This window comes from Anguilla rostrata, chromosome 1, assembly GCF_018555375.3.
Source record: "Anguilla rostrata isolate EN2019 chromosome 1, ASM1855537v3, whole genome shotgun sequence".
Taxonomy (NCBI): domain Eukaryota; kingdom Metazoa; phylum Chordata; class Actinopteri; order Anguilliformes; family Anguillidae; genus Anguilla; species Anguilla rostrata.
The window spans coordinates 8,423,508-8,435,644 of NC_057933.1; the positions used below are offsets into that span (position 1 = coordinate 8,423,508).

Below are 12,137 nucleotides of genomic sequence, written 5' to 3' on the forward strand. Positions count from 1 at the left end.
ACTATCCCAGAAATAAATACTTTCAAATGGTACAATTACTGCAATTTTACATTCTCCAATTGCCTCCAGAAAGCCACATATCACTACCTTTCTCAATAACCTGATGTTGATGATGTTTCATACCTGGACGCTACCAAGTAAATGGCTCTCTAATCTGTCACTGTGAGGTCGTGTACCCTCCAAGCCTCCAAAAGACAGAATGCATTAACTAGTCTATGTGAAGCCACTGCAATCCATTTGCACACATATGTGAAAGTTAGTAATGCAGTATTTAGTACCTTTAGGCCAATGGCCCTTCTAAAAGTTAGATTTGGAGACCAATAACTGCGGAAATAAAAACGCCATTCGGAAATAAGTAATTCAGAAAAGTGTCATCTCAGCTTTTATTTTGAAATTGTCTGTGGCTAGTGTCTAGAAAACTAAGGCTTTTTTGACCTTAGTTTTCCACACAATCTGAGCTCTATGGTTGCTGGGAGGAGGAAGTACCTGGGCCGGATGTGAATTTATGGGTTTCTTCAAGTTGTAGTGAGTCTAAACAAATAAGAACAACAGTGCAGGATGAAAGTGTGTTAATATTTTCATATGGAGTTCTGAGTTTCTGTAAAATAACATTTAGGATATAAAAGAAAAAGCAAAACAACATAACGGAGCTTGCGGCGTAACGGGAAGCATAACGTAAGCATGAACGTTTTTTCTAACTGTGCCTGGCTAGCTAGCAACCGTTGATGGTTAGATAGCTTACGTTGGGTTAGCTTTATAAAACGATAACCTTTTCCTTTCTGAATGTTCGTAGTGATACCTTTCAATGTAGAAATCTAGTTAACTATCCTGCTAGAAGACAATATCGGTCTTTCGTAGCTAAATAGTAGTCTAGTAGAGTACCTCGTTAACATCTTATGTTAAGATTATATTGGAATGTCGCTCAGTAATGTGTGCTACAGCTAGCTGTTCATATTGATTGTTGGGTGTAAAATTATGCGTTTAGCAATTTAACCTCATAAAATACAAGTGCTGCGATTTGTGGGCCCATAAACTTAGTGGTGCAGTGGCTAATGTCACCGGGCACTAAGTTGAAGTGAAGCCTGTGTTTTGGTAACTTTTGGAAGCAATCTGAAGGTACTTCAGCGAAGCGAGTTTGTGAACTCTAACGTTACAGTTTAAATTGTTAATGCTATAATCCTATATTTTATGTGTTGCCAGCTTGCCCCGTAGCTCAATCTGTTCTCAGAAGTAGTTAAATTGGCGAACAACTACAGTATTAATGATTACGCTTGGTGTGATCTTTTTTACTAGCGTTTAATCCAACCGATCACTAGGGCTGTATTTTTTTATCTGATATGTCCAGGTCTGTAAAAAGTTAACTTTTATTTTAAGTCATCAAAATAAAAAAAAGTTAACACAATTACTTAGTCATCTTTTGGATCAGGTTTATTAGTAACGAAGTCGTTCAAGGACTAAAATGCTCGAAACGTGACTTCCTACAATATATATATTTAATTTATATAAAAAATACAACCTTCCATATTTTTTTCCTTAGATTTGATCGACTTGAACTCTATGTAAGAGGAAGAGGGGACTCATATGGCTGACGTAATGGAGATTTCTCAAAACAATGTGGTGAGTAACAGTCATTTCGGTGTGTTTGTGTGTGTGTGTGTGTGAGTGTGAGGAGACTTTGAAGTAAATAAAACCAAAAGCTTTATCTTAAGTGTGGTTTACGCAGAGCTAGACACAGGTGAGTTTAATGCTTAGGATTTGTTTTTCTCCAGGGGATGGGACAATCCCATGTTCACGTGTGATTGGCATCTTAGTGTGCTTGTTTTCCAATGAGTGAAAAGGATCAATCTATAATGCTTATAACGGTTCGAACACCCGTACTAACGTCCGCATAAATGCTGTCTTTGTGCCGTTATTTAAAAAAACAAAACAACTACATGATATTATATTCCCACACGTGTCTATTCGCTGTGGATTTAAGGTGTGGCTCAGAAACAAGGGGCAAGGTCCCTCCGTGGTGATTTTTATGCTTGAAGCAGTGCATCAGAAAGCGCAGTAAATGCACAATATCCGGCTGTTTCCTCATCATCTGCATGCCGGCTCTGCGTTTTCGTTGCTTTTGAAATCCAGAGTTTGTCGAATCGCGGCGCGGTTTCAAAAGGAAGTGAACTTCCCCGTGCGCTCCGACGACAAGCGAGCCCCTCCCTGTCTTATCTGTGTCGGCTGAAATTACCTGTAGGTGAGACGTGCAGAGGACAGGTATGCGGAGGTTTTTATTGTAGCACCGTGCGCAGATGGAGTTCTCCTGTCTGGGCTCGCCCCTCTAGCTTTGGCGCTTGTGTCTTCTACCGCACAGGCTCATGGGATTGGACTCCCGGTGACACTGCCCAGGGAAAGAGCTATTGGCAGATTGGGATAACATGTCACAGCCCTCCATAATCCACATGCTGTAATGAGAGACATTTATTCCATCTTTGGGTTCATTGTTTGTTGGCAAAACATCAATATTATAAAACAAGAATCAATATTATTTAGGTTTCTTTTCTGAAATTGTGTTTTGACATCTGTAAGATACTTGGGGTGTGGACTTGGCACAGCTGGCTGATTTGCCCATAGGATGATGTCTGCAATAAAATAAATTCCTGCACGCTGTATTTCTTGAATGTTTCAATTATTTGTTGTATTATTGGAAAGCTGCCAGTTTCAAAAGGACAAAATGAAAAAAACCAACAGCTCTTTCCAGTGTGGAAAGTCCATTTCAACATCCATGCGTTGAAATTGTAGGTTAACACTGCTGCTAGTTAGCTTTTTTTTTCTTCATGTTTCTGCGGCGACTCTTGTTTCCCAGCAACCGGGTGTGGGTACCGAGGCGACCCGGCGTCCTGAGGCCCGTGGCGCGGGAGGGCGGGGGAGGGGCGAGCCGGAACAGAACGGGCAGCCCCCCTCAGCGCGAGCCGACCCCGCCCCCGCCTCCACCCCCGGCCAGGTCATCGACAGCGAGGAGGACGAGGACGAGGAGCTGACGCTGAAGTACGGCGCCAAGCACGTCATCATGCTCTTCGTCCCGGTCACGCTCTGCATGGTGGTCGTCGTGGCAACCATCAAGTCGGTCAGCTTCTACACGCAGAACGACGGCCAGCTGTGAGTCAGAGTGGCTTGGGGGATGGGGGATGGGGGGGCTTGGATTGGGGTAGTGGGGGGTGGGGTAAGAGGGAAGTACATAAATGTGTTTAGAAGAGGATTCAATTAACAGTTGAACGTCTGTGTAACGACATGATAATTTCCCCCAAATCTCCTTTAAGTGAGAGTTAGGCCGCTGTGTACTCCAGCGGCGTCCAGTCTTATCCGAGAAGGGCCGGTGTGGATGCAGGTTTGTTGTTTTAGCACAACACTGCAGCACCTGATTCAACTAGTTAACTAATCATGCTCTTCAGTCAAGACCATGATAAGCAGAATTAGGTGTCTTAGTGCTGAACAATAACAAAAACCTGGACCCACACCAGCGTTTTTGCGGATAAGATTGGACACCCCTGTACTCTGTTCAAAATCAGATACACTACCGAGAGCAGAAGTGCGCAACTCCAGTCCTGAAGAGCGGGTCTGTGTGCTGGTCCCCCCCCCCCCCCCCCCCAACCAATTGAATCCGTTTTAGTTTCCTAACAGCTCTGTAAACTACACTCACACCCCTCCTGTGAACACAGGGTCCCCTCGCCTCCCCCCCTCCCCCGTTCACTCGTCCTCAGAGAAAGTAAAATGTAAGGAGTGCTCTGGATGAAAGTGTGTTTAAATGGCGGCGGTGATGTCATCACGCAGGATATACACACCCTTCCCGGAGGACACGGAGACGGTGGGGCAGCGGGCCCTGAACTCCATCCTGAACGCCGCCATCATGATCAGCGTCATCGTGGTCATGACCCTGGTGCTGGTGCTGCTCTACAAGTACCGCTGCTACAAGGTGCTGCCGTCCCGTTCACTGTGTTGGCGCCACCTGCTGGCTGGAGGCCGTCAGGTCCACGGGTTGGGGAGGGACACAACTGGGAGTGGGGGGGGGGGGGTGATTTTAGAGGGAAAACAAGAAAGAAAAGTCCTCTGCTGCAGTTGATCTTTAAGATGAAATGGTCAAAGGCAATGGTACCTGCTCAGTGATACTTCATGGCCCTTATGTGTGATGCAACACGAGGCCTTTGCTGCATGGTGTCCATGGTTACGACAGCAGGTTGTGCGCATCTTTTTTAATGTAGTTCCTTCTATATGATAAAGAGCTAGGATAAAAAATGGATGTCATGCTGTGTTGTTCTGATGGGGCGTCTTCGTGGCTGGAACTGATTGCTGTTGCCCCCCCCCCCCGTGCTGATGCCTGTGTTAAATTCCTGTTTCCTGTTTCCTGTTCAGGTGATCCAGGGCTGGCTGTTTATCTCTTCCCTGCTGATGCTGTTCTTCTTCTCCTTCATCTACCTGGGGTTAGTGCACTCTTCTGTCCTGTGCTCCCTTTCTCCTTGTCTTTATCCTTTTCTTTATTGCAGTTAAAAAAAAAAAAAAAGTATAATAGTGAGTAGCCGAATAATACTGCTTAACTCTTCAGAGTATATCCTCTCAGTGTTACGAACGTTCAATGCATTTTTAATTATTACTATGAATTGTGTTTACCTTTTAAAACAAAATTAAAACATTAACGTTTAATGAGAATTCTCACGATTAGCGGCACTTCGCATTAACATTCTCTAGAAATCTGCATTGCTGCCGTTACTGAAAAATTGCGTGCAGATCCTGCAATATGGAAATCTCCCCCACCTGCACCCCTTATAGACAGACATTGGCTAAACAGAGGAACAGTAATTTTGCGTAATCGCGCGGTGTTGTGTAGTTGTTGCTCGTGTGAGAGGTGGGGAGCGTGACGTCTGCGCTTGCGTTCCGGGCAGCGAGGTGTTTAAGACCTACAACGTGGCCATGGACTACATCACGGTGGCGGTGATCATCTGGAACTTCGGCGTGGTGGGCATGATCTGCATACACTGGAAGGGGCCCCTGCGGCTCCAGCAGGCCTACCTCATCATGATCAGCGCCCTCATGGCCCTCGTCTTCATCAAGTACCTGCCCCAGTGGACCTCCTGGCTCATCCTGGCCGTCATCTCCGTCTACGGTGAGCGCCTCCCGGACGGAGGGGCCGCCGGACAGTCTCCCCTCGCTCCTGTCCGGATGTGGCGGGGGGGGGGGGGGGAGGACGCTAGCTTTCTCGTCCGCCGGCCACAGTGGACGGCCCATCTCAAAATTTACCGGCCAATTTGACTGTTACTAGACAGCTTAGATATGTGGAATAGAGCAAGACCTTGAAGTGATGGGTGGTTACCCATCAAAGTGGCTGGTGGAGTGTCCAAACATGCCAGCCGCAGATAAAATTTAACAGCTGGTGGCTGGGGTTCATTTCTTACTCTGGAGGTGGTCTTCATACTTTCCACTGATGAAGGCACGGTCCTGCTTGCTGAGGGCTGAACCCTTCACTTGGGAATGATGAGGGGCAGAATCAGCCCGTGGCAGATTCTGCATGTGAATCACACAGTTTGAGCTTAGTAGTTGAGAAGATCTGAAAAGAAGGGAGGAAATTAGGAATTGGAGCATACGAACGAACTTTGGGAAGAGTCGGCTCCATAGAGCCTCTGAATTAAAGATAACTGTTTGGAGATGAACTGGAGAGCAGTTTAATGTATTTCTGCAAACATTTCCATTCCTAATATGCTACAGGTTTCAGTCTGTCAGTATGTTATTGCAAAATGCATAACCCCAATTTCAGTTAATGTTTGATTAGATTAGGGTTAATCATACTCCTGGACAGTTCTGATACTTCATCAGTTGTTGGCCGCTTAGTTATTTGGCACGTTTTCTTTCATTTTGAGATATAGGGCATTTTTTAAAGTTCTGTAGAATGATTAAATGCTGACACAAGTTAAACTGAAATCCTGGTGTGTTAGTTGGCTGAGCCAGGTTGTTGCCTTTTTAGGTGCTCGGGGAACAGCCGTAGAAGACTGCATGCCTCATAACCGTGTCAAATATGACACGAACGCTGCGAAGGGTCGCTGACCTGTCCAAAAGTGCATTTTTGACAGCTGTTTCGGGCGTGGCCGTGACCCTGCTGTGCTAGAAAATATTTTGGGTTTTACCTGACGCTGCTGTAACGTTGTCCCCCTGCGTGCTATTCCCCTCCAGACCTGCTGGCGGTGCTGTGCCCCAAGGGACCGCTGCGTATCCTAGTGGAGACGGCGCAGGAGAGGAACGAGCCCATCTTCCCCGCTCTCATCTATTCCTGTGAGTCTCCTCCCTCAAACGTTTTCTCACACACACACACACACGCACACTACCTGGTGCCTACAGGTCGTCCACGAGCACGTCACTGTTCTAGAACCTTCCGAGTTGAACCTACTCAGTGGTTGAGGGGCTCCTGTACCTAACTGACGTTTTTAGACATTGGCCCACGAGCAGGACCTTTTCAGATCCTGCCCCTCTCCCTCTCCATGTTCAGTGTGATCTCAGATCCCAGAGTGGCTAAAATAAAGGAGTACCAAAGATCTCTCTCTCTCTCTGTGTCTCTCTCTCCCTCCTTTCAGCGACCATGGTGTGGCTCGTTGGCATGGCAGACAGTGGAGAGAGCGGGAAGAACAACGCCTCCAGCTCCGCGGACACTGAGAACCTGGGTGAGTGGGAGAGAAATACGCTCCCATCCCAGGCTGGGGAGCGAGCTCTGAAGTTATGGGGAAAACAGAGTACCCTAACCCTAACTCCTTCAGTTCACTGTTACTGCAGATTCTTTCAGTTCATGTTGTTCATCCTAAACCAGGGCTACACAGATCCTGTTCCTGGAGATCTACCCGTCCTGTTGGTTTTCACTTCAACCCAAATGTGGCACACCTGATTCTGCTAATTAGCAGCTGAACCAGATCTCTAGGTGTTGAACGAGGTGTACCTTGTTAGGGTTTGAGTGCAAGCCTACAGTAAATGGACTGCATTTATATAGCGCTTTTATCGAAAGCGCTTTACAATTGATGCCTCTCATTCGCCAGAGCAGTTAGGGGTTAGGGGTTAGGGGTTAGGTGTCTTGCTCAAGGACACTTCGACACGCCCAGGGCGGGGTTTGAACCGGCAACCCTCCGACTGCCAGACAATCGGTCTTACCTCCTGAGCTATGTCACCCCTACACAGGACAGTAGATCTACAGGAACAGGGTTGGGCTGCCGTGTCCTAAATGGTGACTGTGCTTCAGTGTGCGAGAAGCCTTTACTGATTACCGAGACGCCTGGGGCAGTACTCTTATTTTGGTCATGTGATTCTTCGCAGCCCCAGCCCCAGCCCCTGCCCCAGAACCTGCCCCTGCCACCGCCCCAGCCTCAGGCCCGCCCCTGGCCCAGCAGGGGGAGGACGACGGGGGCTTCACGTCGGACTGGGTGGGGCATCAGCAGCAGCAGCTGGGCCCTCTGCAGTCCACCGACGAGACGCGGCGCACCGTCCAGCAGCTGCCCTCCGCTCGCCCGCCCGCCGAGGACGACGAAGAGAGTGAGTGCCGTGCCGAGCTGGGCCGTGCCGAGCCGTGCCGAGCCAGGCTGTGCCAGGCCAGGCCAGGCCAAACTTCCTCTGCCATTCACTTTGTATCCCTTTAATTTGCATTATGTTTACAGGCTTTTAGCAGACACTTATCCAGAGGAACTTACGCAACTTTTTAAATTATTTTATTACTTTTTATATATAAAAATGCCCTTATGAATGAAGAGGGGCTTCGAAAAGGAACGGCATAATTGGCAGAGATAGAAAATGGGCGCGGTTTGATCTGTAACTGGTTCCGCCCACAGAGCGCAGACTCCACCCTTTTTTAGCACAAATTCCCACAGAGATCGATTTGCAACCTTTCGTCTCCTAATTGAATTCATTTATTTGGTTTTTGTTTCTGTCGCCAGTCTCCTCTGAGGGCTTGCAGGGACTGTTGCTTGTGCCAGTGCGGAACATGTCTGGTGCAGGACCTCAGGCGATAATGAAAAACAAAAACTAGGGGATAAGGAGTCATTTGTGAAAAGTACTGGGTTTCAGTCCTTCGGCCTCTCCCATTGCATCCCATAAGTATGGGGTAGACTGCGAAATTTGTAGGGTAATTAAGGGAAGGGGGGGGGGGGGAAGAAAGACGGTGGGTGGGGTGGAGGAGAGAGAGGGAAAGACAGAGCGAGAGAGAGAGAGAGAGAGAGAAAAAAGAGAGCGAGTAACAGAGTGAGTGACACGGAGGCACTGGAGGAAGCAGATGTGTGTGTTATTGTGATGCGGTTCGGTGTTCGCCCCCCCATGTGCACTGATGCCTGTTACCGTGTGCCTGCTGGCGGTTCCCGCTCGTTGAAAGTGTGAGCGGCAGGTTACTGAGCGCGCTCTGTTTGCGCCTCCTCAGGGGGCGTGAAGCTGGGCCTGGGGGACTTCATCTTCTACAGCATGCTGGTGGGCAAGGCGTCGGCCACCGCCAGCGGGGACTGGAACACTACGCTGGCCTGCTTCGTCGCCATCCTGATTGTGAGTGACGCCTTTCTCCCCATCGCCGCCTCCGCCACCACCGCCCTCCTCCCGTTTTCATCACAGTAACCACCTCATCATCAGTTTTCCTCAACATACTCTGCTCTCTCCACTCACCCTGCCCCCCCCCCCCCCACCTCAGGCACCCCCTTTCATCACAGCCCACTCCTCCATTACATCCCATTCTGTTGGACGATTTAGTCGCAGAAACACTCGTTTAGATTACAAACCTTCACTCGCTCTCCATTATGAGTAAAAAGAAGAAAAGTCAGGATTAGAGATGGTTATGACATCAGGAGTAACTGTTTAATCCTTCCTCTCCCCATGTTGTCTTTTCCCCTGCAGGGCCTGTGTCTCACCCTGCTCCTCCTGGCCATCTTTAAGAAGGCCCTCCCCGCTCTCCCCATCTCCATCACCTTCGGCCTTGTTTTCTACTTTGCCACGGACAACCTGGTCCGGCCCTTCATGGACCAGCTGGCCCTGCACCAGTTCTACATATAGCAGGGTACTGCCCCCCCCCCCCCCTTTCCCCCCTCTTCCCCGATCCCCCACTCCTCTACCCTCGCGCTCCAGCTGATTCCACCAATGGGGACTCCTGCTTTTAGGCCCTGAAACTGTCACCCTTCATCATTGGGGTTCACTGGGAGATGAGGGGTACCCGGGGTACCCACCCACCCCCCCGTCCTCACCACTTTCTGGACTGAACTGGACTAAAAAAAAAAATTTTGTTGTATAATTTTTTGTGTTTGTATGCGTGCGTGTGCGCACGTGCGTATGTGTGTGTGGAAAGGACTTTTGTTTCGCGAGTAACTTTTCCTCCAGTTTTGAGTCTTAACCACGATTTCCGATTTATTTTGTGATATTTGTTTTTGTTTCTCATCTCCTTTTTGAAGCTTGGTGCGCATCCACTCTGAGAGATTTGTGATCTTTCCCTGCCTCCATCTCGATTGGGGCTTAGCAGTGTGAGAGGAGCTCTAAACGCAGCGCTGAGCTGAGAGAGCTGTGCGCGCGTGTGTGCGTTCACTCATCACAAAGCAACTAAAGGGGTGGAATGAAACGAGCAGGATTACATCCTTCAGCCGTCTTACAGAAACACTTTGTTATTTGTCTTTTCTGGGAAAACAAGAGAGCATCATCATAGGTTGTGAGCCACGGTTGTCCGAGGGGCAGAATCGGCTTCCTCCTCCATGGCCCGGAAATTTCTATTGAGCACCCCCCCTAACGCTGAGCAGCATTAGGGCTATTTTAAGCCTGAAATTAAGGTAATTAGAACCGCAAGAGTAAGGAGCCCACAGCACAAAAATTTGAACCGCAGGGCTAGTTTGTGACGGACTAGACATTTGGAGAACGTCTTGAGTGTCGTGTCTAAGAACTCGTGTACTTGGTAGTGCCCACCGTCTGAGACCTCACTGGCTTTGTCCCGGTTTTCAGAAGGATTCAAGACCTCCTTGTTGCCTGAAAGCTGAATGGTTACGCGCACGTGTCTGTGCTCCATGTTTAGATTCGGCTGGTTTTCACAACTCCTCCTGTGCTTTTGGAAAACCACAAAGGAGGCTTTGACACTTTTGGGGATTTGGGGCTGGGAGGGCAGATAATGTGGCATCTTGTATAAATACTCTTCAAGAGATTTGAGGGGGGTGGGGTGGGGGGTGGATTTTAGGGTTTTTTTTGTTTAATGGAAGACTGAATTGTGCCTGCCTGTAGTTCCGTTGTACCTCCCTCCTGCAGAGCAGTTACTCTCTCTCCCCTTTTCATTTCAAATTTTTGAGATGTACACCCGCTCCCCCCCCCCCTTCCCACCTCCTCTAAATCAGTGAGTCTCGGTGAGTTTCTGTTTTTGTAAGCTGTTGAAAGACTGTTAAAAAATAAAGGAGATGCATGAGCAGTACCCTCTCTCTGCACCATTTAAACCGGTTCCATGCACTTGTGTGTATTTTGTGTCCATTACTTTTTGTGTGCATGTCCATTAGTCTTCAGTTGCTTATATGTGTGTATGTTTCTTTTCTATGTGATGAGTCTTTAACCTTGTTCTTTAGCCACTCTAATATTGCCTCTAAACAGTTACTCCTCTGCAAACAAGGTAAGTTATCAGTCTCTCTGCATAATTAATGCCTAAATTGCTGTTCCTCGTGTAAGTGCCCTTGTCTTTTTTTTTTTGGGACCCTGAATGTTTGGTGGACGATTGCGTCACTTTTGCAAAAAAATTTGTCCTGTTTGTTCTTCCCATTTCTATCGGTCACTGTTGTTACTTTCAGGAGTAAAAGCGGACTGCATGGCCAGCTTTTAAGCACGGCCTGTTTAATTTATTACATATCTGCGATGCGTTTCTTGTGCATTTTTAAACAAGGACAGCATTGTCTTTTTCCTTTTGTTCACTGGCATTCCATAAAGCCCACCTTGTGGTCTGACGCAATAGAACAGTCGGGACAGTGGGATCGTTGTAGGAATTCCGTGGAAGACCGGTGCGCAAGCGCTCTGTGCCGGCCCGATCCCCTCTGCCAGCTGGCTAACAGCGTGTGACTGGCACGCTGCCTAGAACTCTGAAGGCATGCCCATCGCCATGGGGACAGCTCGGCCTTTCACCGGGAACGACTGTGACGCTCCAAGGTGACTGATTGAGGTACTTGGCTTTCACCGTGCTTTCAAATTACAGTGGCCCCGTAAGCGCCCTCCCACCTGAAAAAAGGTAATTGAGGGTCAAAGTGTGTGTGTGTGTGTGTACAGATAAGAGCAATTATATGAGTGCAAGAGCAGTGTGCACCATCCATTGGACTGCACCTATGCAGACAACCACTCTGAAGTTATTAGAGGAATTCACTTCTCTGCTGGGGTCACTTTGGGCCCAAGTGGAGAAAAAGGAAACGTGGTTACCCGTTCAGTTGATTGTTAAGAAATACTATTAGTCCGTTGCGCCTTGTTTTGGGAATGGATGCATGTGGCCATTGCTTCTTTTAGATTAGATTAGCCTTTATTGTCTCCCTCAGGTGAAATTTGTCTTGGGCGTTCGAGAGACACAGGTGACGTATACATGTATAATCAACTACAGTTAACTCTCTGTGGTTAATGATGTAATCATACGTGTAAGGGATGGAAAGGGGGAGTGGTTAACCGTCCTTCAGCTTGCTCACTCGTCCTGTAGAGGCAGTCCGGGTCGTGGGGTGGTCTTGGCTGCCCTGTCTGCAAGGGCAGCTCCCACGAAGGGAGAACTGAGCATAAGGAAATGGGAGGGGCTAGCATGGGGATAACGTGCTGCTGAATCGTTTGGGCAGAATCCTGCGTGTGGAGTCCTGTGTCTCCCTGTCCCTCCATTTCTGTCGCGGTGGCCTGTCTGTCCTGGTGGCCCTTCTCTAAACGCGGTCCCCCAGGCAGATGTGTGTGGAGAACAACGAGGAGGAGGAGGATGAGGAGGAAGGGCAGGTGAGGAGCACGGGGCTGGACTTTTTCAGAAGCGGAGCTGCTTGGTTGCAGCTTGGTGGCCCTTTGTGATGGATGAGTCCTCACCAGTCTTTTCGGGCATTCAGTGCTTGTGTACTTTGGGGCGAACTGCTCCCCTTCTCAGTGTGTACAGTTGGGGCATTCGCCAGCGAGGGGCGCATTAAGAGCGT

At 48.5% G+C, this 12,137-nt stretch overlaps 1 protein-coding gene across 3 annotated transcripts; it reads left to right on the top strand.

The window, feature by feature from the left end:
• Positions 1 to 448: 448 nt before the first annotated feature.
• psen1 (presenilin 1) lies at positions 449 to 10,446 on the top strand. 3 transcript variants are annotated; one of them, XM_064313917.1, is made up of 11 exons: positions 449 to 675; positions 1,538 to 1,617; positions 2,846 to 3,138; positions 3,811 to 3,952; positions 4,390 to 4,457; positions 4,917 to 5,137; positions 6,199 to 6,297; positions 6,597 to 6,683; positions 7,324 to 7,539; positions 8,414 to 8,532; positions 8,878 to 10,446. In XM_064313917.1, the coding sequence occupies exons 2-11, from the start codon at positions 1,582 to 1,584 to the stop codon at positions 9,031 to 9,033; spliced, it is 1,437 nt and encodes a 478-aa protein (XP_064169987.1). In that variant the 5' UTR covers positions 449 to 675; positions 1,538 to 1,581; the 3' UTR covers positions 9,034 to 10,446. The 3 variants fall into 3 exon arrangements, with proteins under 3 accessions (XP_064169987.1, XP_064170130.1, XP_064170073.1); XM_064314060.1 differs by having other exon boundaries at positions 7,330 to 7,539; XM_064314003.1 differs by lacking the exon at positions 449 to 675 and adding an exon at positions 885 to 1,116.
• Positions 10,447 to 12,137: the final 1,691 nt, after the last annotated feature.